The sequence below is a fragment of the Nyctereutes procyonoides genome, unplaced genomic scaffold (genome assembly GCF_905146905.1).
Source record: "Nyctereutes procyonoides isolate TBG_1078 unplaced genomic scaffold, NYPRO_anot_genome, whole genome shotgun sequence".
Classification (NCBI taxonomy): domain Eukaryota; kingdom Metazoa; phylum Chordata; class Mammalia; order Carnivora; family Canidae; genus Nyctereutes; species Nyctereutes procyonoides.
The window spans coordinates 25,565,715-25,592,724 of record NW_026575024.1 but is presented as its reverse complement, the minus strand read 5'-3'; the positions used below and the strand labels follow the sequence as shown (position 1 = coordinate 25,592,724).

Sequence of the window (27,010 nt, the reverse complement as noted above, 5' to 3'; positions counted from 1 at the left end):
ACAGTTTGGTTAATGAATCTGCTTTATGTATCCAGATTCACTGCATTTTGAAAAACTTAGAAGATGGTATTGGGAATTCTGGACCTGCCTTATATGTGACCTCAGTACATTTCCCAGTCTCTGGGCCTCAGGATCTTAATATGACTCTGGGGTGGGGGTGGGGGGTGCCTAGCTCCATCTGCTGGCCAGGGTGGTGACTCCCTGCCACAGCCACCTGATACACTGTCCCCTCGACAGAAAAGCTGCGCCAGCATGTGGACGGCCTGGTGTGTGGCTGCTCTGTGTGTGGCAGCTGTCTGTGGCACCCTCCAAGAGACAAACACTGTCCTCAGGGTTACCAAAGATGTGCTGAGCAATGGTGAGTCCAAGCCTGCAGGGGGTTAGAGGTGACATGGGGTGGGCAGGGCTGTCCAGCCAACTCTGAAGTTCCCAAGGACCCTCTTCCTCACTGGCAGATTCTGCATCAGGTGAATGGGTAAATTATTCCCCCCTTTGCTTTTGGCTACCATTTCCTGAGCACTTATGGTGTGCAAGACACCATGTTCAGGACTTTACACCTGAGGCAGTAGACTGCAGTGACTAAGAGCTTGGGTCCTGAAGTCAGCTTTCCTGGGGCTCAAATACTGACTGTGTGATATTAAGTCCAAGACTTGAATTCTCTGAGCCTCAGTTCCCTTATCTGCAAAATCGATGTGATTTTGGCTGCATTGCAGAGGACAGAGATGAGGATGAATGAAAAAGCCTTTTGAAAACTTAGCACAGTTCCTGGTACATGGGAGGCCCTCAAATGTGGGAGCTGTAATTATTCCTGTCTTTAATTCTTGGGACCTCATTTTTGTCATCTGGCAAATGAAGACAAGCCCTGCTTCAATTCCTGTTTTAGCAGGTTTATAAGCTCTAAAGTATGGAGCACTCGAAAAGAAGGATAAAGAAGAAAATCTAAAAAAAAAAAAGAAGAAGAAAATCTTTCCAGGTTTGGTGAATGATATGGAAATCTAGTTAAAGTGTGTGCAGGTCAAGGTCAGCAGCTAGTGAGATTGCCACGATGTCAGGGCTGGATTGGCCTGGAGGTGTCTTCCCATTCGACCCTGACATTTTACCAATGGGAAAAGTGGGGCCAGAGATCTGAGCAGTGCTCCAAAGCTGGCACCTGGGGGCTGTGGGAGAAAGCCCTGACTGAACTTTTTCTTCTCTGCAGCGATTTCGGGCACCCTACAGCAGAGTGATGCTCTCCGCTCAGCCCTGAGAGAGGTGCCCATGGGTAAAGCTGGTGGTGATGGTGGCGGACCTTTCCTGGGGGGTCTGCTTGGTGGAAGTGGAGGTGGAGGTGGTGGGGGTGGTGGTCTTCTGGGGGGCCTGCTTGGTGGTGGGGGCGGAGGGAGTGGTGGCGACCTGTTGGGCGGAGTTGGGGGAGGCTTATTGGGTGGTGGTGGCAGCAGTGGTGGTGGGCTCCTGGGTGGTAGTGGTGGGGGGCTCCTGGGTGGTGGAAGTAGTAGCAGTAGTGGGGGACTATTGGGTGGCAGTGGTGGTGGGCTGTTGGGTGGTGGAGGCAGCAGTGGTGGGGGGCTATTGGGTGGTGGAGGCAGCAGTGGTGGGGGGTTGCTGGGTGGCAGTGGTGGGGGGCTGTTGGGTGGCGAGGCAGCAGGGTGGGGGGCTGTTGGGTGGCGGAGGCAGCAGGGGTGAGGCGCTGTGGGGTGGCGGAAGGCAGCAGTGGTGGGGCGCTGTGGGGTGGTGGAAGCAGCAGTGGTGGGGGGCTGTTGGGTGGCAGTGGTGGAGGGCTATTGGGTGGTAGTGGTGGTGGTAGGGGCAGTGGTCTCCTGGGGGCCTGCTTGGTGGAAGGGGTGGAGGGGGTGAAGACGGAGTTGGGGGAGGTTTATTAGGTGGTGGTGGCAGCAGTGGTAGGGGGCTGTTGGGTGGCAGTGGTGGAGGTTTGCTGGGTGGCAGTGGTGGTCTCTTGGGCGGTGGCCGACACCATTACAATGACTACAGAAGCGTTGAATTCTCCCGAGGTGTCAGTGGCGTTCCCTACAACGATTTCCATGTCCGAGAGCGCCCCCCAAAATATACCAATGGCAACCAGCTTGGCGGTAATTACAAGTATGGTCACATCGAGACCAATGACAACACCGCTCAGCTGGGGGGCAAATACAGATACGGTGAGATCCTTGAGTCAGATGGAAGCATCAGGGACCTCAGACACAGCGACTACCGCAATGCCGAGAATGCATACGGGGGCCACCGGGGCCCCGGGCGGTACAGGTCCGCCGAAGGTGCGGCAGCCTTGGGCCAGCGTCACCGGAGAGAGCTGCGGCCTGGAGAGATCCCGCCCGGTGTAGCCACGGGGGCACTGGGCCCAGGTGGTTTGCTGGGCACTGGGGGCATGCTGGCAGCCGATGGCATCCTGTCGGGCCAAGGTGGCCTGCTCGGTGGAGGTGGTCTCCTTGGTGATGGAGGACTTCTCGGAGGAGGCGGAGTCCTGGGCGTGCTCGGCGAGGGCGGCATCCTCAGCACCGTGCAGGGCATCACTGGGTAAGGAGGGGCCCGGCTCTCCCTATCAAGTCCAGATGATGAACCTACAAACGAGGTGACCCCAGGGCCCTGGAGTGGGAGCCCCGTGCACGTCAAGGCTTGGTGTCAGGACTGGACATCTTCAGAGTTCCAAGTTCTATGGCTTGGGTCTTGTCCTTAAGCAGTCCTGAATTTGAGTCTCAGCTCACCTTTTTATGTATGTGTGTGACTCTAGGCCACTCTTTTCATAGCTCTGAGTCTCGATTTCCTCATCTGTAAAATGGTCATATCATAGTTAAAGTGGAAAACACACACGGATTTAAAATTACACATATATGATTTCAAGTATGGCCAGTCTCCTCATATTCACTATTTAATTCAACAAATACTTAGCGCCCCTCCTATGTGCAGGCCACTGTGTCAACACTGGGCATGCGGCCACCTGGTTAGCCTAAAAGACACATCTCTTGTCCTTATGGAGCTTGTAGGCTGATGGGGTATATGGGCTTTGATAAAGACACCCAAAAATAATCATACAGTTATAACACTGGTAACCAGTTCATGGGGAAATGAGGATATGTATAATGGGCGAGGTCAGGGAAGGCTTCCTGGAGGAAGAGGATCTTAAATTGAAACCTGGGAATTTGTAGGAAGGAACCAGGCAAAGAGGGGGCCAGGACAAGCAGAGGAAATGGCATCTTTATAAGAAAAAAAGATTCAAAGGAAATACATAGAGAGGTAAACAATGGGTCTCCAAGCAATAGGAGCATGGGCCATGGCATTCTTTCCCTTTCACTTCTCTGTGTTTTCCAAGTTCTATCCACAAACCTCAGGTCTCTTTAGAGCCAGGAGGAATGAATGCAGCACAGAGAAGGAAGTGGTGCAAGATGGGACATTCCTAGTAAGGGGTGGCGGGCAGTGGGGGTGACCAGCATCTCACCACCCTGGGTCCTCGGCAGGCTGCGCATCGTGGAGTTGACCCTACCCCGGGTGTCGGTACGGCTCCTGCCTGGCGTGGGCGTCTACCTGAGCTTGTATACCCGTGTGGCCATCAACGGGAAGAGGTGCGTACCCTCGGCCCTAGAGGGGTCCCCATCACCCTATGTCCTGGCTGGGAGATCTTGGGCAGGTCATTTCCCCCTCTCTGCACCTCAGCCTCTTCATCCATCATGTGGGGGAATCGTAAGACCTAATGAGTTACCAGTACTCTCGGTCTCAGGTCATCTCGTGGTCCCCATCAGCAGTGAAGGTAGCCTACGTGGTTGTGAAACTCTGGGAGGCTGGAGACAAGTGACAGCTCGAGTTTGAATCCTGACCCTCTTTTAAGCTGTGTGACTTCGGGTCGGCCCCCTAATGTCACTGAGCCTTAGTGTCTTCACCTGCAATGGGCGATTTGACACCTCCTTTTCCAGGTGCCTGTGGCCACAGGTGGGGAAAGACAAGCAAATGCTTCCCTGAATAGTGCCTGCCACAAAGTACGTGCTTATCAAAGGACCTTAGGGAGTGGACTTTTGCACTGATTTCTCCCTATTGGATGGGGTCATGTCTGTAAAGCTAGGTCAATGGGTGGTCACCTTGGAAACAAGAATTTATGTATGGAATTAATATATTCACCCCTGTTCCTAGCCTTGGAAGCTCTCATAGACTAAGGAGGAGACAGATTTGTTCACAGATGTAGAGGGACCGGGGAAGCCTTTCAGTTTGGGACACCTAGAGATGAGCAAGGTGCATAATAGATGCACAAAAGCAAGAAGCAAAAAAAAAAAAAAGCAAGAAGCAGGGATAGCAAGGATGGAGCCCAAGGGTCAAGGTGCTCGGTAGAACTGAATGAAGCTAAGCTGCCTGGAGTTGAGGTTGACTCACCGTCTCCCTGGCCCCATGGTCTCCTCTAGTCTCATTGGCTTCCTGGACATCGCCGTGGAAGTGAACATAACGGCCAAGGTGCGGTTGACCATGGACCGCACAGGCTACCCTCGGCTAGTTATTGAGCGATGTGACACCCTCCTGGGAGGTATTAAAGTCAAGCTGCTTCGAGGGTGAGTACCAGTGGGCAGCGGCGTGCCTGGGGGGAAGGTGCAGTGGTCTGTCTTTGACAAACCAGATGGTCATGAGCAAAGGCTCTAGAAGCAGCCTGCAGTTCAAACCTCGCCTCCACTGTTCCTTGAGCACCTCTGTTTATTGATCCGGTCCACTGGTGTGGGGACATTGCAATTTGTCTAATCTTCGGCTCTGACCAGCAGGTTACAATGAATAACCATTTATGTGCATTTTAAATGTGGACCGATGTATCTGCTGGATAATTTCCCAGAAAGACAAAAACAGTCTGTGCCCTGAATGTACACAGATTAAATTCAAATTATCCCTTGCCCCCACATGTATGTACATACATGCACCCATGTGTGGATAAACGTGCATGTGCTTCTCAAGGGCCCTATCACCCAACGAGAATTGGAACCAAGGCAAGGCCCCATAGGGTGTGAATCCACTTAAAAAGGAGACCAAAACACAGGGCAGTATTCAGTGGGGGCAGGGAGGATGGATCTTTAAGCAACCAAGCTGTCGGTGACACCTTGTGTTGGGATAGCCACCTTCTCGTCACTGCAGGGCCTCAGGAAACAAATTCTTGCCTTAAAAGTCTGTCTGGGGGATCCCTGGGTGGCGCAGTGGTTTGGCGCCTGCCTTTGGCCCAGGGTGCGATCCTGGAGACCCGGGATCGAATCCCACGTCGGGCTCCCGGTGCATGGAGCCTGCTTATCCCTCTGCCTGTGTCTCTGCCTCTCTCTCTCTCTCTCTGTGTGTGTGACTATCATAAATAAAAGAAAAAAAAAGTCTGTCTGTCTGTCCATCTACATGTCTTGTCTCTGAATCAATACTATGGTCTCTTGCCTCCCCCTGCCCTTAACTTGTTGGTTAGGACAGTTAGTTTATAGCTGGGTGATGCACTTAAACTTGCCCTGTACCACTTCTCTGGACCTGTTTCCTTGTTGGTAGAACCCACCCTATCTCCCAAACTTTTCAACATCAACGATTCATTTCCTCTTGCGGACCAAATGAGCACATTTTGCCGGCCAGTGTTTCTCCTCCCCTCCATTCCACATATGCTTATTGAGCACCTACTATGCACCAGATACGGTGCTAGGTGCTTGGATAAAGTAAGAGGTTCATTTCTCTTTGGACAGACTGCACAAAGCTCTGGCAAGCAGCCCTCTAGATGGGCAGATGAGCAGGAGAGAGCAACTTTTGCACTCATAACTCAGGAACATCCTGGCCTGGGCCTGGCCCATTGCAGAGTTCCAGGAGCATTTGTTTGTTGGATGGATGGATGGATGGATGGATGGATGGATGGATAGATGAGTGAATGAATTGAATGAAAAGTCAAACTATTTGCTGGGGTAGCCTGTCCAGTCAGGTCCAGCCACCATCCTTCTGGCTTTCAAAACAAATTTCTAGTTCTTGCTGTTCAGGGCCTGACTAGGGGCCCTGAGTGTAGACAAGCTTGGTGAGCTCCCTCCTCCTCCCCACTCCTCTCTTCTCAGGCTTCTCCCCAACCTCGTGGACAACTTAGTGAACCGAGTCCTGGCCAACGTCCTCCCTGACTTGGTAAGAACCCACCCCAAGACAGGAAGCAAGAAGCACAAACTTTCCCCAGACTGAGGGACCACAGTCCAGCCTCCATCCCTGTGGGCATGCAGGTGACCCAGAGGGATGGAGGAAGCCAGAAGCTGGGACATGTTCTTGGAAGTCTGGGGAGGACGGGGAGGAATATGGAGGGACAAATTAGTGAAGGGATAGGGAAGTGGAGACTAAAAGTCATGCAGTTTCTAGTTTGACTCCCAGCTTGGGCACTTCCAAACTGTGTGACAATCATATCCCCTCTCTGAGTCTTGGTTTTCCCATCTATAAAATGAAGATTATAAGAGAGCCTTCCCCTTGGGAAAGGTCAGTGCTCGGCATGGAGCCCACAGTGATAAATGTTAGCTATGATCATTATTATGATTATTAGCTATGATCATTAGCTAATTAGCTATTATTATCATTAGCTATGATCACCCCAGCCCCATCACATGCTCATGCCATCTCCCCCTACAGCTCTGCCCCATTGTGGACGTGGTCCTGGGTCTTGTCAATGACCAGCTGGGTCTCGTGGACTGTAAGTGCTTCCTGCTTTGCTTCATTCAGCCAACATTTACCAGCCCTGATCTGGGTCCAGCCATGAAAGGCACTGGGGACATAGAATGTCTGGGAAGAGGTTCCAGTATGGTGGGAACAGTAGACCTCTCATAGGCTCATGGAGCGTCGTGTGGTTGATGCCACAAGAGAGAGGCTACCTGGCCTTTCCCCTTGGTGTCAGACATCTCCCCTGGGACGAGGAGCTTCCCACCTGGCCCGGAAGCTAATACTCTGGACTGGGACTGGGCAGCTGGCTTTGAGCCCTGGCTCTGCCCTGACAACTGCATGGGCTTGGAAGGACTTTCCAGTTTCCTCATCTCTAAAATGGGGGAGGTTGGCTTCAGCCCACAGAGGATTTGGAGAGCAAATAGCAGGAGACACCATGGAGACTGTCCAGGTCCTCAGTACCAGGCTCCAGTACCACTCCATGATCCAAGATTTCTTTCTCTCTCTTTTTTTTTTATATTTTTTTATTAGTGTTCGATTTGCCAACATATAGTGTAACACCTAGTGCTCACCCTGTCAAGTTGATGCAAGATTTCTGAGTGAACATTCCTGAAGGCAAGCCTGCCCCATAGTTCATGCACAGCTTGGTTCCAGGGATCTCCTTTCATATGGGCCAACATAATGGAGACACCTAACTTATGAGGTGTTATAGTTTCTATAGTCATGCAGCGAGGCCCCCTTAGGTGGTGATCCCATTTCTTGGGGTCCCTAGGCAATTTGAGGATGGCTTTTGCAGACAGGTAAAATTCTCTCCCTTTGTGGCCAGGAACAAGGGAGGAAGAGCCCAAAAGATGGGGCTATTGGTCCCAAGCAGTCAGAGAAATCCCAGCTTCAACTAAGCACCATATTGTGGAACCTTAAAACTTTTTTCCTGGTCACAATACTTCACAGTTTACAAAGCTTATCCATATCCAGAATCTCATGGATCCCACAGAATATTCCAAACAGTTATATTAAGCCTATTTTACAGAGGGGGAAATTGGAGTTCAGGGAGGTGAAGCTTCTTGCCTGAGGTCACACAGCAAGGAAGAGGCAGAGCTGGAATGTGAACCCAGAACTCTTGCTCTTTTCATGCTGTCTGGAGCTGGAACCTTGCTGCACTGCCTGCTTTGGGGCACAAGGAGGGAACGCATCTTGGAGGGTCAAGGGTACTCCCTGTGACCTCTATCTTTTCCTACAGCTTTGGTTCCTCTGGGGATATTGGGAAGTGTCCAGTATACCTTCTCCAGCCTCCCGCTTGTGACTGGTGAATTTCTGGAGCTGGACCTCAATGTGAGTGCCGGGGCCCTGGGGCAAGGGGAGGCGGGCCTGGGTGTGAGCCTCAGGCTCATGGGCTTCTACTCAATTCATGGGAAGCAATGTTGGAACAGAGCCCTCATTTGATGACTTGAGGACCTTCTAGGAGCCACATCAGGAAACACAGTCACAGCCAACACTTATTGCTTGCCAGGCACATTATAAGTGCTTTATGTAGATTAACTCAGGCTATCCTCACAGCAACCGTATGACATAATAAGGTGAACTTTTATTGAGGAAACTGAGGCACAGAAGTTAAGCCACTTGTCTAAGGTCACACAGTGAATAGATGTGAGCCTGGGATCTAAGCCCAGGCAATCTACCTTCTGCTACTATGGGCTTGGGTTTCCGGAGGAATGAATCTGGCCAGTAGTGATAAGTACTAACATCTGGCTCTCCATGATTTAAAAAAAGTCCCAATTTGTAGCATTTGCTGATTTCCATGATCTAAATACTGCTACTGTGGCCAATTTCAAGCTACCAACTTGATATCACTGAATGAACTGTTGGGAAGACATGCATAGAATGTCGCAGCTTCTGAGCTGGCATGAGCTGGTTCCAGCACACCACTGAATCTGGCTCCTAACTGTGCATGGGGCACACGCATGTGTACCTCCCCTGGGCTGTACCAGCATGAGTACTTCTCCCCTTGCTCCATCAGTTACAGACCTGCAGATGCACACCCATGGTGCCACATACACAGCATTCTTGTGCACCTATATACATCACACCTAGTGTATTCATAAACAATAGTTACTCAAGAGATGTTTGTTGGATACCTGCTGTTTGCCAGATTCTGGGCTGGGGCTGGAGGTGCAATGGTGAGCAAGATAAAATCTTGGCCTTCATGGAGCTTACAATCTATTGGAGAGGATAAGCCATCCAAGAGTCACTCAAACGAATACACAATTAAAGATCATGAGCGTGGTGAAAGAGGGTCCCAGGATATCAGAGCCTAAAACAAGGAGATATGATGTACCCAGGGAGCTCATGGAGGGCTTCATGGAGGAAGTGACACTTAAGCTGAGACCTGCCACAGAAGTGGGCCATAACAAGAGAAGAGTGTGGGGGATGGGAATAGTGTGTGGGAAGGTGCCACAGTGGGGGTAGTGAGATGGTGGCAGGGACTGCCCAGGGCAGGAGGGACAGAGTGGCTCTCTGTGAAGTGGTGAAATCCCTTGGGGGTCAGATCACACAATACCAGTAGTCCAAGGAAAGGTGTCTGGTCTTTAGAGAGCAGATACGCCATGGCATTTTGCATATCCATAAACATGCTAACTCGTTTTAGCAGGACTGACGGAGGAAGAATCTATGTCACACATGTATTTAAAGCAAAGGATGTATTTATTATTAGTGGTCATAAAGTGAGAACTGCAAGAGGTTCCATTCCATCACAAATGAAGAAGACGTGGGGGTCATTAAAAAAAAAACTCAGACCCAGTGGGTTCAATCGAGGAAGGCTGCCTGGAGGCAGATTCGGGACCTTACCCCAGTCTCAGTCTCTTCTTCTACTCATCTCCCTGTACCCTCCCCTGTGACTCCTTCCTTCTTTGCTTCCCTAGACTCTGGTTGGGGAGGCTGGAGGAGAGCTCATTGACTACCCTCTGGGGCGGCCAGCCATGAGTCCCAGACAAAAGATGCCAGACTTGCCCCCCATGGGCGACAACACCAACTCACAACTGGCCATTTCTGCCAACTTCCTGGGCTCGGTGTTGGCCCTCCTGCAGAAGCAGGGGGCACTGGATATTGACATCACCAACGGCATGGTGAGTCATGGCGCCATTGAGAGGTGGGCTGGGCTGGGCAGCAGACAGCTCCCTGTTGATCCTATCTAGTTCCCACAGCCTTGGGGAAATTGCTTTAAAGCAACAACAGTAGTAGACAGTCCATTCCCCACTCATAGATTGACTAAGTCAGTGTTTACCAAAGCATGGTGCCTACAGTGATGTTAGGTGATTCACACCCACGGCATGAAGTAATGTCAAATCATGTGATGAGAAAGTTGCTCCCTATTCGGTCCTATTTAGTTTTATGCCAATCTTTCTTTAAAAGCACAGTATATATTCCTATATATGTATCCCAATATAAATGCTTAGAATCCTTTTACTTGGTAAACATTGATATTAAAAAATGAAATGACATATAAGAATAAGGTATAATCTAGAATAATTTTCTTTCCAAATCTTTTCTTATGAAAATTTTAAGCCTTCAGTAAAGTTACAATTAATGCCCAAATATCCTTCACCCAGATTCACCAGTCATTTTGCCGTATTTGCTTCCTATCTACCAATCCATCCATCTGCTTACTCACCCATTTACCCACCTACTTATCCATCCATCCATCCATCCATCCATCCATCCATCCATCCATCCACCCATCTATCTTTCTCTCTGTCCATCTTCTTATCCATCCATCCTTTCATTCATCCACCTATCTAACCTATCTATCATCTAGTTAGCTACCTAGCTGTTGTTGAGCAATTTATGTTTTTGGAAGCATGACATTTCACTCCATAAATTGGTGTGTATCTGCTAAGAATAATATGTTCTCCAAAAAAACAGCATATGAATTATGCCCATCTTGATTCCATCAAGAGGAAAGTCTCCATTTGGTGCTAGTATATAATTAACCCTCTCTTGCACTTTCAAGTGTCCCCTTTTTAACTCCCAGAGAACAGAACTCACACCCCTAGCCCTAGCCCTCCACAGACAATGATATCCAAGCAGAATGCAATGGTGTTATTTTGCTTTTATTGTATTCACTCTTCCAGTTGCCATTTCTTTCTGTCAAACGGTACTGGCTTTCCATGTTTTAGTATTTGAGGTTTTCAAAAGCACGTCAGTTGAAAGAAAACGTTAAGGAGATAATAGTATAGGTTCTCCAGAGCTATGGCAGAATGATGCATTTAGTGGGCACTGGGTTATGCACATGGACTCACTGAGGCTCACCTTGTTTTATTCAAGAGCTATGTTTAGAGGACAAAGAGTCAGGTCTTCCCTCCTGCTCTGTAAAGTCATGTCTGTGGTGAGCTTACGTAGCTGGCCCTGTCCACTCAACCACAGAAGACCTACCGTGATCAGTATGGTGGTGGCTGTTGGACTTGCAGGGCCTCCTAAGGGATCTTTAAGGGGAAGATGATACCCCCAGGGGTTGTTTGAGGGTGTGTAGAAGTTTAATAACTGCATTAGCAACTCCTATCTGTCTCCATAGCCTCAGGGTTCACATGACCCTTCTTGTCTTGCAGTTTGAAGAGCTTCCTCCTCTCACCACGTCCACCCTGGGTGCTCTGATTCCCAAGGTATGTGAGGCAGCTGTGTCCCCTTGTCTTCAGCCCTACCCTCATTCTAGCTGTCCCAGGAACTGGGTCAGAAGAGGAGACACTCAGCACTAGGGTGGGTAGTGACAAAGATATGGTGCCCAAATCCCTATGAAGTAAGGGGCATGGAGGGTTGAGATGGAAAGACTCAGAGCTCTAGCAGTGGACTAGCCTGCACAGGTCTAATCCTAGCCTGGCTACTTTGTTGCTGTTTGTCTGGTAAGAGTCTTCATATCTCTGAGCTTTGGCTTCCTCATCTGTCAAAAAAGGATGCTAATGGTTATTCCACAGCTTGGTCTAGGAGAGTAAGGGAGATGAAGGTGATAATTCATGTAAAGATGCAGATACAGAGCACATTCAGGTGCACGATGGCTTAGATGGGAAGAGCCAGGGATGCCTGAGCAGTTCAGTGGTTGAGTGTTCTGCCTTTGGCTCAGGGTGTGATCTCAGGGTCCTGGGATCAAGTCCTGCTTTGGGTTTCCCACAGGGAGCCTGCTTCACCTTCTGCCTATGTCTCTGCCTCTCTCTGTGTCTCTCATGAATAAATAAATAAAATCTTAGAAAAAAAAAAGATGGGAAGAACCAGGTTTTGGAGGCAGAGAAAGATGAATTTGAATTCTAGCTGAGCAGGTCTCAACCACACTACCGTAGGCAAAGGACTTCTCTCTGGGCCTCAGCTTTCTCATCTGGAAAACGGGAATAACAACACCCACTTCATTGTGTGATTTGAACCTGGGATTTGAATGTAGGCACAGAGCTGGCATTTGATAAATGCTCACTATTATTGTTCTTGTTAATAGTAACAAAATCTTTTTAAAAGGGATGGGGGCAAATGTGCTCCGGTCAGATTAGTAGCTGTGTACAGCTGGAATTTTATTCTTGTCCCAGCGCTGGTCCCAAGCCTGTCACCCTGCACCTGGCAGCAAAGAGCTTCTTACGTAGTAAGTGTCACGCAGGTTCAAAGGATTGCTGTAATCTACAACCATTTTAGACATTTCTCTGTTCTACCTGTTTCTGGTAGTAATTCAGGAAGGGAGACCCAACTCAACAAATGGTCACTATCGCCCTCATGTGGTTAGAAGCTGAATGGCCGAGCTCTGTGATCTAACATCATAAATAGTGGCAGCCCTGGGAGGCAGGCAGGGAGAGCCCTCAGCCAACTGGACCTTTTATTTATTGGGCCACTTCTTACGTGCACTGCACTTTAGAACTTATAAAAAAAGTTAATAATACACTTTTTTATTTGGTTTTGATTACCACCCCACCCTCGCCCTTGGTGGGACCAGAGGAGAGGATCAATCCATTTTACAGACAGGGCAACAGAGGCTCAGAGAGGTCACACAATGTGGCAGTGGCAGAGCCAGGCTAGAGCAGAGACTCAGACCTTGACTTGGGGCTGAATCTGTAGCAAGGGGACTCAGACTAGGGGCGGAGTCACCAGGAGAGTCTTCATCAGAGCTGGGAGGGGCATCCTGGGTCTCCTGCTGCAGGGGGCAGAGTTTGAGGTAACCTCTCCACTGTTGCTAATTGTTGGAAACAGTGTATGTTGGGCTAGGCCCCTCCAGCTATTCTGAAAATCCCTTTGTGAAAAGACAAGTCACCAAATTATTGATTTGTCAAAATCCCTTTTAGCCAAAGGGTGACTTCACTGAGTGGTCATTTGACTGAATTTACCCGATTGGCCAACAGACCAATCAAAAGGCTTTGTTCAAAAGAATTTCACCTTGAATGTGTTCAAGAAAATGAATAGTCTTCTCAAGACCAGGATTCACACTGCCTCATTGCACATGGAAGTTTCCATTTATATGAATTTCTTTTTAAAGTAACTGTGTAGTTTTTCCCATATATTTATGTTCATTTAATATATTTAAGAAAAGTGTTTCTTGGGGATGCCTGGTTGGCTCAGTCAGAAGCATGTGACTCTTGACCTTGGGTTGTGAGTTCGAAACCTATTTTGGGTGTAGAGATTACTTAAAAATAAAATCTTAAAAAAAAAAAAAGAAGAGTGTTACTTAAAGTAAATTTTTTGGTAAAACAATTATTTAGCAAATATGGGAACTGATTGTCTGATGAATTATCCCTTTAGCTAATTAGCTTTTGGGGAGTCCATTTGCAGCAAACAGGCTCAGGTTCCTCCTGTAGTGGGTCTCCTGAGACCCCGGAAATCCAGGTAGGTTACACCTTGCTCTGAGACTTCACTGTGAGGCACCCCAAACTGTGGACTTTCTGTTCCAAGTGGGGTATCCAGAGGGAGCTGGAGGGGAGGAAGGCCCTGGGCTTCTGAGTGACATACTCCTGTGCAGGAACCTCAGCTCTCCTGGTAGTCTTGGACAATTTGCTTGAGCCTCAGTTTTTTAATCAGTTTTTTACAATTTTTAAATCTGTAACATGGAGAAAAAATACCCTGTGGAACTGTTGCGATGATTTGATACAATCATGAATGTCCAGGTGAACCCATCTTGCTCAGCAGCAGATTCTAGCATTTGCAGGCATCAGGCTTTGAGCTCGGAGCTTTGCTGTCACCCCCACAGTTAATTCTCCCAGTAACCCTATGCGAGAGGCTCGGAGAGGGCAGCCCCCTGCCCAAACCCAGCAGCAGGTGAGAGTCTTTGCATGTGGTATGCAGGGCTGGAGCAGTGCTGTTGGATCTGAAGGTGCCCGATGTGAGACCCTGTGCCATGTGTTTAGAGACTGGCCGATGACCCACCAGGCACCCTCACTACCCGGGGCCCCACTCACTCAGGCCTGCTGTCCACCCCTAGGTGTTCCAGCAGTACCCTGAGTCCCGCCCACTCACCATCAGGATCCAGGTGCCAAACCCACCTTCGGTGACGCTGCAGAAGGACAAGGCACTGGTGAAGGTGTTTGCCACCTCTGAGGTCATGGTCTCCCAGCCCAATGACGTTGAGAACACTATCTGCCTCATTGATGTGGTGAGTGTCAGTGGGGGGGGGTGCCATGTGATCTTCTTGAGTCCCCAGATCCCTTCAAATCTCCATGCTACCAACCACAGTGACTACAAGCGCAACACGGGGCCAACTGATCTGGTTCAAATCCAGTCTTTAGCACTTCTAGCTGTGTGAACTTTGGTGGATCACTCCCTCTCTCTGGGCTTGATTTTCTCCTCTACTTTGTGGGGATGGCAGCAGGGCATTAGTAAGATACTTGGAGAAGAACCTGTCATGCCATAAGTTTCTCATGTCCCTGGTACCTAGCAGGAGACAGATACAAATACAATAATCTCCAGTTATTTCATAGAGAAGAATCCTCTTAAAATCATGTGGCTCCTTTTCTCAAAATATTTCCTTTCAACCCTGAAACAAAAATCAATCCCCTAACAATAACCCATAAAATTCTTCTAGATCATCCCTGGTTACCTTTCAGCTCCTCGCTATTTCACCAACATGCCAGGTGGAGCTCCACCCCGGGGCCTTTGCATATGCTGTTTCCTCCACTTGGAATGCCCTTTCCCCAGGTCTCTTCATTACTCACTTCCCATTTCCTTTAGGTCTCTGTTCAAATGTCACCTCCCCAGAGAGGTTTTCACAAGACCAGTTATCTAAAATATCCCCTCCCATCTCTCTCTCTCTCTCTCTTCTCTCTGCCACCCTTGCTTTACTTGGTTCTTAACCTGTCACTATGTGTTTGTTAGTTTATTGCTGGGCAGAGATGCGAATTGTTTTATTCACTACAGGATCCTCAGAGCCTAGCATAGGGTCCCACACACAGTAGATGCTCAGTAAATATTTGTTGAAACAATGTGCTGTATTAAATGCCATTTCTCCTTCAGTGGTTAAACCTTTAGATTCAGACACTTGGGGTTCTGTTCCCCCTGCTATGTTTTCTCAGTCTCTCTTCCCAGTGCTCAAGACTAAATGAGCCACCTCTAATCTGGGAAGTGGGTATTCTTGGCTAGAGCATGCCATGTTACGGTGTGTTGGGAGTCATTTTTGGGCATCATCAGATGCCAGATTCTCATCCAGGGAATGGAAATGGCTGCCCCTTGTTGATTAGTTCCTACTGTGTGGAAATTTTTCTATCAATCGCCCAAATGTTGTATGACTGAGCTCAGAGACCTGCCATGACTCTCCAGTGCCCCTAAGATGCAGCCATGACTTTTCTCCAGCCCTGCCTGGTCTGGCCCCTTCCCACTCTATCATCCCAATAATTGTTACTATTAGCAGTAACATCACCTGAATGTGTTGGAGCTTCCTTTTTTTCATTAGACTAATTTACTTTATTTTATGTTTTTGGTGGGGGAAGGAGGCAAGCAAAGAGGGACTTTCCTATAATAAGGCTTCTGCTGGAGAGGGGTTGAGTCTGGACCTTTTATGCCCTCTGCTGGGGTGGTGAGGGGTAGTTGTGCTTGACACTGGGGATGCCCAATCCCATCTGCATTGGCTCATCTGGAGCAGGTTTCATAGGCTGCAAGCCTCCCCACCCGCTCTGAGACAGCTCAGACACTGCCACCAGCCAAGCAATCGCTGCTCCCTGCGATAGTATCTTTCTGAGGAATGTTCACTTGGCTCTGCTGACTTACTTGAAAGCAACCCACGTGTAAGCAAACATAAGCAATTTATTATTCTCAACCCTTCCCTCCAGAGGGGGGATATCCATTATTTAGGGAGCATTACTGGGGTCTCAACTCGTAAAAGGAGGTTTGACCAAGATCCCGGGGGACAACTGTGTTCCTGCAGCTCCTAGCCAGCTCCTGGCACACAGAGTCCACCCAGCAGTGGTGCCTCATTCTCCTCTCTTTTCCTCCAGGACACAGAACTCTTGGCCATGTTCTCCGTAGAGGGAGATAAGCTCATGATCGACGCCAAGCTGGACAAGTAAGGAGGTTTGCAGACTCAGGCTCCTGCAGCTCAGAAAGTTCTCTTTGGTGCTGCCGTGCCTGGTGCCGGCTCCTGAAGGGACACCCGGAAGGACACCAGAGGTCCCCTTGCATGGCTGTCAGGGCTGGATAAATCTGAGAGTCTGCAAGGATGAAACTGGGCTGTAACTGCTAAGACCACTGGTGAGATCTGGGCAGGGTGGGTGATGCCGTGAGCTGAATAGAAAGGACCTACCGCCAATAACTACTATATCAATAATAATAATAGCAATGGATGTGATGATGATGATGTGCCCAGCTTTGCACTTGGTATTTATAGGCATTATCTGGTTTAGCCTTGCAATGGCCTTGCAGATTTGGGATTATTATTCTCCCATCTTACAGAGGAAACAACTAGGGCTTGGAGAGGTGGGTTTGCTGCCTCAGGGCCTTGTGTACAGCAGTCCCTCCTTATCCACAGGGGATATGTTCCAAGACCCCCAGTGGATGCCTGAAGAATCAGCTGGTACCACCCCCTGGCTACACAGTGTTTTTCTACTCAGACATACCTGAGTATGTCTTATAAATGTATAAATTAGGTGCAGTAAGAGATTAACAACAATAACCTGTAATAAAACAATTATACCAATATACTATAATAAAAGTTATGTGAATGTTGTTTCTCTCAAAATACTGTACTATACTCATCCTTTTTTTTTAAAGATTGTATTTATTTATTTGAGAGAGAGAGAGAGAGAGAGCACAAGCTGAGAGAGAAGCAGAGGGAGAAGGAAAAACAGGCTCCATGCTCAGTGCAGGGCCCAACACAGGGCTCGATCTCACCACCCTGATGATGACCTGAGCTGAAATCAAGAGCTGGATGCTTAATTGATTGAGCCACCCAGGCACCCCTATACTCACCCTTCTTTTTGTGATGGTGTAAGATGATAAAAGGCCCATGTGATGAGATGAAGTCAGGTGAATGACGTAGGCACTGTAATGAAATGTCAGGCTAGTATTGACCTTTGGACAATATGTCAGAAGGGAGATTGTCTCTGGAGGCTGCCCCTGAGCACGGGTCATTGAAGCCACGGACAATGAAAACTCAGATAAGGTGGCTACTGTGTATGATATAAAAGCCTCAGCACCACATCCAGTACATAGTGCTCAATATGCGGAACTCAACATTGATCTCATTAGCTGCCTCCGGGGTCAGGTGAGGTCTTTGTGAGATGTTGGTGGAGGGGAGCTTCTGATAGTTTATTGAAATACAACCTCTTATGATTCTCAGGCAATCACTACTTCTAACGGGCTGTTTGCTTTATTGGCAGGACTCACCTCAACCTCAGAACCTCAAACGTAGGCAACTTTGATGTAAGTACTAAGCTCAGAGGAAGGGAATGGCATCCCTTTCTGGGATGCTGGCTGGGGCCCAGGGAGTCTGCGGATGCCAAAGCATTGGCATCATCTCTGTCAGGCCTCATTTACAGGTGGGGAAACTGAGGCCCACAAAGTCAGGGAGGAAACAGAATTACAGACTCACAGCTCCAACTCTGCCTGTGAGGCTGTTCCGTTTTACTGACTATTCCCATGGAGACAACTTGGCCCAAATCCCTCCATTCCAGGGAGGGGAGGTGATAGGGTCAGTCATGTCCCATGGGAGACACCTGCCTCTCTGGATGGGAGGGTGGCACACGGGGGGGGGGTTGGTTTTGCCACTCCCATGTAATCTTGAGCAATGCCAACCCACTCTGAGCCTTAGCAAGTAGGTTGGGTTTATTTCTAACCACACTTTACCACCACGCTCTGGAATTCTGCTTTTCTAATTGGAGATGTTCAGCTTCCAGGGTTTGGTCCTGTTTCATAATCTCTCTGTTTATTCTTGGGTCCCCCACACCACCGAAATCTCTAGAAATGCCCCCTCTTTTCTTTACAAATTGACGACTAACAGAGGCTTGCTTTCCCAAACGAGCTTGGGTGAGATTTCCACATGGGCAAAGGAACTCAAATATCCATTGTGTTGCCTATTTTTGAGTTTTTCTGACCCCGGCCTCTACAACCCATGGAGTTGGTGTCACCAGTTTCATTCTATAGATGGAGAAACTGGGCCCCAGGGCTGGGCACTGACAAGCGTCACAGCTGGTTGTTGGGGCAAAGCTGGGACCAAAACTGAAATCTCTGGAGTCCAAGCAGCAAAAGAAACTCACACAGTGTGAAATTAGAGAATGTTTCTGAGACAACAGAGACTGGCCCTGGGCACCAAATTAAGCTCTTTTTTTTTTTAAACAAAATTCTCTTATTTAATCCTCCCAACAAACTTATGATTTGGGTACAATTATTAACCCATTTTCCAAATAAGGCAGCCAAATGCAGAGAAGTTGGGTGACTTTTCCAAGGTCACAGCGCTAGGATAAAAGTCCCCTGCTCTGTCACTGTCCTACCATGTGGTACTACCCCAAGGCAGGTGCTTTACATAGAAGAGTTTACATTTGGCTTTTACAACCACTATACAAGGGAAGTATTATTTCCTCCTGTTTTCAGATGTGGAAACCTATGCTTAGGGAAGTTAGGAGTGCACACACATGAAAAGTCTCAAGGCTGGGCATTTTACCTGACCCGCCTGTACCCCTCGCTGCATCCTTGCAAGCTGGGCTTGCTGGCCCATTTTACAGCTGAGGAAGCTGAGGGTCTGAGAGGTGAGGGAAACTTACCAGAGGCCTGTAGAAACTGAACCAGGCTGGGAACCTGGAGCGTTGGCTACACAGCCCAAGCCCAAGGGCCTTGCATGACACCATGGTGGCTGCAGAGCGAGCCACCAGAGACTACGTGCCCTGGGCCTCCCCCAGTCCCTGCCTCACCATAAGTCTTGGACTGGAGCTTGCCCTGCTCTGGATCTCAGTCTTCTCAACTGCACAGACAGCAGGTGGACAGATGTGCCTTGCTGCTGTCCAACTGGGTGGTTCTGGAGTCACAGCAGCTGCCAGATTTTCCCTGAGCAGCTCCACACCTCCTGCTTGGGCCACAGCTCAGGGCCTCAAAGAGCCCTGGGGATCCAAGCAAGTGAACCCCTGCCTGAGCTGAGTTCTCGTTCTTTCCTGCAGGTTGGCCTCCTGGAGGTGCTGGTCGGGAAGATCTTTGACTTGGCGTTTCTGCCTGCCATGAACGGTGAGAGCTTAGGAATGTGTATGACTTGGGGACCTGGCGGCTGCTGGTTTGTTGGGCATATTTGACACACAACCATTCTGCCTCAACAGTATTTCTGAGACCTTCATTTTAAGCTTATTTATTTAACCCTCTGAATGCAAATGTTGTCTGGGCCCATCAACTTCCTTGTTTGCTGCTTCTGCTGTGTTCTTCTCCTTCTTCTTTTCCTCCTTCTCCCCCTCTTCCTTCTCCTCCTCCCCCTTCTTCCTTATCTGGCCGATTGTTTTGTTTTTTTGGTTATCTATGTAAACTTCTGATTACATATGAAAATGATATGTGTGTAAGTTATAGAAAGCCCAGAACAGCTTAGAAAGTAACATCTCACCTCCCAGAGGCAATTAATCTCAACATCTGGTTATACTTTCTTCTAAACTCTTTTTTTCTCCATTAAAGAAAAAATATAATCCAAGGTATTTCCTGATTTTTTTTTAGTGTTTATTTTTAGTTGTGGTGAAACACATATAACATGAAATTTACCTTCTTACCTGTTTTTAGCTACAAGCTTAATATTGCTAGGTATATTCACATTGTTGGTTCCCTGATTGATTCTTAATCATGTATTTAATTTTACTTATACAGGGACTATAAGAATACATTATTGTTGTAAAAAATGTTCATTCAGTACAGATAAAGCTAAAGTTGCTCTGACAAAGCCTTCTAACCCAGCATCTGACCTATAGGCAGCCACGTTATCAGTGAGAGGGTATTCTTTGCCCAGCTTCACAAAAGGATGGGACCGAGCATGATTCCTCCTCTCTGTGGTACCTCAGGGATGTTATCAGGAAGCTTCCTGAACTCGGGGGCTACTGGAGGCTAGGAGAGCTGAACCCCATTGTACCTGGAAACCTTACCCCCACCACTTCTGCCAATGCACCCCCACCCTCACTTTCCCCACTTTCGCTTTCTAGAGGAGAGGATGGAGAGGGGCTGGTATCAGCTCTACCAGCCGGGGTGCATTTGGGGAGCTCTCTGTGTCAAACAGAAGTTTATTCCTGGAAGCTGTCACCAGAGGAGGCTGAATTGGAATCACAGGAAAGCCCTGGTCACCAAGGCCATGCATGTTCCCTGGCGGGAGAGGATGATGTCAGGAGCCAGGCTGGGCTGGGCTGACCTTTGAGGCAAGAGGTGGAGACTCTCCACCCAGCTTGGTCACCAAGAGGTGGTATGAATCTGGCAGTAAGTCCCTCATTCTCACTCCAACGAAGTTTACCGTTCTCAAAAGTCAGATATTGGATCAGGGTCATGATTCAAAAGTGGGTTCCATGAAAAATTAGTCCTAAGGTACTCTTAAGAAGAGGGTTCCATGGCCAAGCCAGTTTGGGAAATTCTGAATATTTTGCTCTGGGTTAGATTTGCAATGTCCTTCATTTTTTGAAAAGTCCTGCTGGAGGCAGAAAATCTATTTATTTATTTTTATTTATTTATTTTATTTATTTATTATTTATTTATTTATTTATTTATTTATTTTAGCAAATCTGTTTAACTTCACTTGAGTCAGTTACCCCCACCTACCCTTTCATCCTTCCTTTCCACCCTGCCTCCTTCCCCCTTCCCTTCTTCTTCCTTCCTTCCTTCCTTCCTTCCTTCCTTCCTTCCTTCCTTCCTTCTTCCCAGAACATGAAACAAAATGAATCTGTGTAAGTTCTGTGTAAGTTCTGACAATCTGAAAGCAAATGATACACCCCATGGCGGTCACTTGTTGGGGCTCCATGTACAGATGCTTCCATTCAGCGAACACCTGTCCTCTCCTCTGTGCCCAGTGCAGGGCTGGGTGATGCTTGGGACATACTCCTTGCCTGCAAAAAAACTCACAATCTGGGTAGAAGTGACAGGGAAACAGAGAACTAATTTCTATAAAGATAGGGGGCAGTTCAAGGGAATGGCAGGAGCCCAGGGTTGCTTGGTCTTGGGTGGGGGAAACCTCACGGAAGAGGTGACATCCAGAGTCTCCTGGAAAGTTCATAAACTGGGCAGGCAGGCAAGGGTGAGGGAGTGTGCTCTGAGCAGGAGCACCTGCTAGGACAAAGGCCTAGAGATGGAAAAGAAATGGCTGGTCTCCTTGAAAATACCCGTGGCCTCCTGTAATGCCTCTTGGCCATGCTGACTATGCCTGACCCTTTGGCTGTTGTTTCATTTCACAGCTGTGCTGGGCTCTGGTGTCCCTCTCCCCAAAATCCTCAACATTGACTTCAGCAATGCAGACATCGACGTCTTGGAGGTAAGGGGAGAAGCATTCTGTTCTGCTCTCGGCTCCATGCCCAGGAGCTGGGAGGAGGAGGAGAAGGGAGTGGAAGGGTGGGGCATCAGGGGCCTCTTCCTTCCAACGGGGGTGCTAAGGGAACAAGAAACAAGGCTGAAGAACCCTTAAGAACCCTTTCCCCATCCACCATACCTTTCATCCTCATGACAGATGTCATTGCTTCCATGTTGCAGATGGGAATATTGAGGCTCAGAGCAGTAAGGGGCTTGCCCACAGTGGAAGTGCCATGTAGTTCATTGGAAAAACTTTTATTGAGTGCCAGATGATGTGCAAAGAGGTGGGAATAGAGCAGTGAATAAAATGTACAGTCCTGGCCCCTGCAGATCTCTCCCAGCCAGTGGGACGATGGGCCTTTGGATAAATATTCCTGAAGTAATTGCTAATTATAATCTTGGTAGGTGCCTTGACATTCAAATGCAGAAGGTCTTTTTGCCACTATGAAAGCCACATGTGCTCATTACCTGAAATTCGGAAAATACAGGAAAGATTAAACAAACACATTTATCCTCCTGGATACATATTTGCAACCTAGAAATGACCACTTAGCTCTTTTTCATTCCAATCTTTCTGGAGGTTTATTTTTAAACATGACTTTGCTCAGTAAGGCATTAGTGTTAAAGAATGTGGCCTGGGTTCCAATTCTGATTCTGCTGAGCGACCCTGAACAAGCCACTTAACGTCTCAGTTTTTACCTGTGTAAAGGGGTTAATCATAGCACCTCCCCACAGGGCTGCTTTTAGAATAAAGTGAGATTCTACTGTAAAGTGCCTTATACAGCCCCAGACACATAGAAAACATCCTAGAAGTGTCCGTCATTATCAGCGTCTTCCTTATGATGAGGAATCCTGTAGTGAACATCGTGGTTCACAAACCTGTTTCTGGATTCAGGATTCAATATGTTCCTTAGAACATACTCCCAGAAATGGAAAGAATGGGCTTTGCTCCAGAATGACAATTTCCTTTCAAAAGGTGGCCCCATCCATACTGCGTCCAGTGGTATGCAGAGAGCCTAGCTCCTCACACAACTGCCAGGCTTGGGTCTCAGCCCAGGGGTATCCCCCTACTGCCTCAAGGGGGCAGTGAGGGGAGGTGGGCAGTGACCTTGGAGGGGCAGTGTAGGCAGGGGTCAGATGTAGGACAGTGCTCGTGGGTGGTCCCATCTCTTGAGCTCTTGTAGGACCTCAGCAATGCTCTGAGCCTCAGTCTCATCTGAAAATGGGAAAAAATCCACTCATCAAGTTTGAAATTAAATGAGATACAGCATTTTAATGCTGTTATTCATTTTTAAAATGGGGCAGGGAAATATAGATGGGATTGGCACAAGTTTATCATCACCACAACACTACCACCACCACCACCACCACCACCACCACCACCATCATCATCATCCCATTTCCCAAGCACGTACTGTGCCCCATGCACTGTTTTACATACATTTGGGCCTCAGCATGGCCTGGTCACTGCTTGCCCACACATCATAGATGAAGGACCCAAGTATCAGAAAAGGTAGGCCATTTGCCCAAGGTCGCTCAGCTGGTGAGAAGTCAGTTTTGTACTGGAATAATAGACGCAGTTCCAACCAGTGGTTCTCGACTGGGGCTGTATTGCAAGCCCCCTCCCAACCTAAGGGCCTTTTTTAAATCAGTGGGGATGATTTTATTTCTTTATATTCCAGCAAGGGATGTAAGTAGATTATATAGATTATGAATTTCATTTCAGAATATTAAAGGAGACAGCACAAATACCTGTGATAAAATGTAAACGAGGGTGCTGGATCTGAAAGGTGCAGAACCACTGAGACCCAGCTTTGGGGCACCGGGCTGGCTCAGTCTGTAGAGCATGTGAGTTGGGATCATGAGTTCGAGCCCCATACTGGCTGCAGAGATTACTTAAATAAATAAACTTTAAAAAATAAAGACCCAGCCCAGTCTTGATCTTGTACAGCCTCCATAAATGATAACTACTTTCTTCTCCTTCTCCTTTTTAAATATTTATTTATTTTTTAAAGGTTTTATTTATTTTTCATGAGAGACAGAGAGAGAGAGAGAGAGAGAGAGGCAGAGACACAGGCAGAGGGAGAAGCAGGCTCCACGCAGGGAGCCCGATGTGGGACTTGATCCTGGGTCTCCAGGATCACGCCCTGGGCCAAAGCAGGCGCCCAACAGCTGAGCCACCCAGGGATCCCTATTTATTTATTTATTTATTTATTTATTTATTTATTTATTTATTTAAGAGAAAGAGAGAGAGAGTGTGTGCACGTGCACATGGTGGGAGGAGCAGGGGCAGAGGGAGAGATAACCTCAAGCAGACTCCCTGCTGAGCACAGAGTAGGGCTCATCTCCTGACCCAGAGATCATGACCTGAGCTGAAACCAAGAGTCAGGCGCTCAACCAACTGAGCTACTTAGATACCTTCTCCTTCTTTTCTTTCTTCTTCCTCTCCCTCTTCCTTCTCCTCTTCTCCTTCTTGTTATTATTATATGGATCTAACGTTTTATTTTAACTTTATCTTTTTAAAGATTTTCATTTATTTATTTGTTTTTGTGTGAGAGAGAGACCATGAGCAGAGAGAGAGAGAGAGAGAGAGAGAGAGAGAGAGAGAGACTCCCTGTTGAGCAGGGAGCCCAATGTAGGGTTCAATCCTAGGACCCTAGGATCATGACCTGAGCTGAAGGCAGATGCTTAACTGACTGAGACACCGAAGCACCCCTTAACTTTTCATTTAAAAACAATTTTAGACTTATAGGAGAGTTGCAAAAATAGTACAGAGAGTACTAGAATACTCTTCACTCAGTTTCTTGTGTAGCACTAGCATCTTCTATAACCAGAGTATAATGATCAAAATCAGGAAGTTCACATTGATATAAAACTATTAACTAATCTACAGACCTTCCTCAATGGTTTTCCCACTACTGTCCTTTGTCTGGTTCAGGATCCATGATCCTGCTTTGCACTTGGCTGTCGATCCAAGTATGCGACAGTGTCCTCTGATGTGTGAGAGTCCTAAATTTTCCTTGTATTTTATGACCTTGACATTTCTGATGAGTCTGGCCCATTGTGTGGGATGTCCTACAATTTGGATTTGACCAGTGTTTTCTCATGATTAGATTGAGGTTATTTATTTTTGGCAAGAACGCCACTGAAGGGATGCTGTGCCCTTCTCAGCGCACCACATGGGGGGCACGCAATGTCAGTGTCTTATTCCTGGGGATACTGACTTTGATCATGTGGGCAAGGAAGTCCCTGCCAGTTTTCCCACTTAAGTTACTATTTTTCCCATTGTAACTGATAAATATCTCATGAGGAGATAGTTGGAGACAACTATCCAAATATCCTATTTCTCACCACACTTTCTCCCACTCATTTTGCCATTCTTTGATGGTTCTTGTCTGCAACAGTTATTACTGTGGAATCTGCCTAATGGAGACTTTCTATTGCTATCACTCCTTCCACATTTATTAGTTGAAATTTTTCTACAGGAAGAGCCATCCCTTCTCCTCCATTAGTTTATTTACCCAATGATTTATATCAGTACAGACTTATGGGTATTTATTTCATTCTATGGGTTAACTCCATTATTTACTTTGTTGTAGATGTTTTTAGTTATGAAAATTTATTTTGGAAGAATGTGGACTGAGGCTCAAGACTGGTTCCCTTATTTGGGGGAAGAAGGAGATGAGGGGCAGGGAGGGAAGGGTCTTGCCTTAGGTCTCCTGTACTGGGCAAGCTAATGACATGGCCAGGGTGCTCCTCGGGTCCCTTTAATCCCAATAAATCTTCATTGTTCACGGTTGCTTGCTCCCGGAAATGTGCCTTACCCAATCCACAGACAGCTGACTGCTGAGGTTCTAAGCAGAAGCCATCTCCTCCACTAACTGGGTTCTCTGTTCTGACCTCCAAGGACCTTCTGGTGCTGAGTGCCTGAATGACAGAGGCAGAGATGCTACTGCAGCCCCAGAAGAAGCCAGAGCTAGCCCTGGAAAGGCTCTGCCTGACACAGTCTCCAGCTCTGAGTCCCTTCCACCCCAAACAACAAATCCCTCCCAAGCTTCCCAACCCTCTTCCCACCTGCCCCCAACCCAAGAAGGTAACCAACCAGTGACTCTTCTGGCAAATAATCTTATGGGCAGCCCCTGCATTGGGATGGAGGTCCCTTGTGGATTGAGACCTCTTGGACTCCATGCCAGACTCGACACTGCGCACTTTACACTTTCAATAAAAGATGCCAATTTCCCTGCAGTTGGGGCAAGTCTCCACAGAGGACCCTCCCTCAGGGTCTGGGTGTTTCTTCCCTCCATGGCTGCACTGGGGGCACCTGGCAGTTGTAGCTACGAGCTGATGGAGGATGGTTCAACTCATGACTGAAAAATATCAGACACCTCTGAGGACCCTACAGATGGACAGGAGGAGATTTAATTCAGTTCCGACTGCCTTGGTTCAGGGCTCAGTTTAGCTGATTCCTCTTGCCTCAGTTTTCCCATCACACCTCAGCACATGGAGGGGGCCCAGACTCAGAAGCAACAAGGTCAGAATCCTCAGGCCTCACACTGCCAGAGGGATTGCCTTATAGCCAGCCTAGCTCCTGTGTGCCATGATGACAAGGGTCTTCACTCTTTTCTCGGCTTCCAGCTGCCCCTCCCTATCCTCTCCTCTTCTGTGTTCCCAACATGACTTGCTCAGGTCCAGAAGGGTGGACAGCTGTATCCCAGGTCCCAGGGGAGAGGTTAAAGGGACCCAAAAAGACTCTCTGTCCCATCTTTCTGAGAGCACATGTTCATCAAGGGCTTTCTACCTGCTGAGCCCTGTACTCGGGCTTTGTGACTTGATCTCATTTAACCTCATGAGAGCACCATAAGGTAGGTACCCTTTGGGTCCCTATTTTGCAGGTGGGGAAATCGAGGCACCAAGAAATGCAGGGACTTGCCCAAGGTCACACAGCTGCAAAGTGGCAGAGCTAGAGTTGGAACCTGATGATTTAGCTCCAGAGCCCATGCTTTAACCACCCACCACACTGCACCTGTTCATAAGCTACAGGGAGAAGTTCCAGGCTAAATTTGGCCCTAAAGGTGTGCAGTCCTCAGCAGAAAGAAGGCATAGAGTCACACCCCAGCACTACTTCAGTGCATCTACTAAGAAGAGAGGCACATCACTTCCACTTACGTTTCATTAGCTGCAGCAGGTCACATGACTCTGCCTGACCTTCAGGAGGAGGGAAGTATGATCCTTTCTTATATTGAGGAAGGGGAGGAAAACCAGATATATTGGTGAGCACAAGTAATGTCTTCCACACTCTCCTGTGTCCTCCTGAGAAGATGAGGCTGGAGACATAGCTGGGGCAGGGGGATAGTGAAACTTCTGTTGCATAGAGAGTCTACAGAAATACAAGGCATCTCATGCCTTCAGCTGCAAACAAAGGAGGCAAAGATGCAGCAAC

The 27,010-nt window shown here is 48.0% G+C and overlaps 1 protein-coding gene across 1 annotated transcript; it reads left to right on the top strand.

Moving 5' to 3' along the window:
* The first annotated feature begins 252 nt into the window (after window positions 1-252).
* Window positions 253-25,501, top strand: BPIFB4 (BPI fold containing family B member 4). Its single transcript, XM_055306827.1, has 16 exons — window positions 253-358; window positions 1,199-1,261; window positions 2,010-2,529; window positions 3,468-3,572; window positions 4,401-4,544; window positions 6,045-6,108; window positions 6,598-6,658; window positions 7,865-7,956; window positions 9,543-9,746; window positions 11,226-11,279; window positions 14,060-14,230; window positions 16,065-16,132; window positions 17,445-17,487; window positions 19,215-19,278; window positions 21,459-21,535; window positions 25,478-25,501. The coding sequence occupies exons 1-16, from the start codon at window positions 253-255 to the stop codon at window positions 25,499-25,501; spliced, it is 1,860 nt and encodes a 619-aa protein (XP_055162802.1).
* The last annotated feature ends 1,509 nt before the right edge of the window (window positions 25,502-27,010 follow it).

Bases quoted from the DNA above. Each gene is read 5' to 3' on its own strand.
- BPIFB4 (XM_055306827.1), top strand. From the start codon at position 253: ATGTGGACGGCCTGGTGTGTGGCTGCTCTGTGTGTGGCAGCTGTCTGT. The intron at 1,262-2,009 runs GTAAAGCTGGTG...AATTCTCCCGAG, and splicing joins CCTGAGAGAGGTGCCCATGG to GTGTCAGTGGCGTTCCCTAC. The intron at 2,530-3,467 runs GTAAGGAGGGGC...GGTCCTCGGCAG, and splicing joins ACCGTGCAGGGCATCACTGG to GCTGCGCATCGTGGAGTTGA.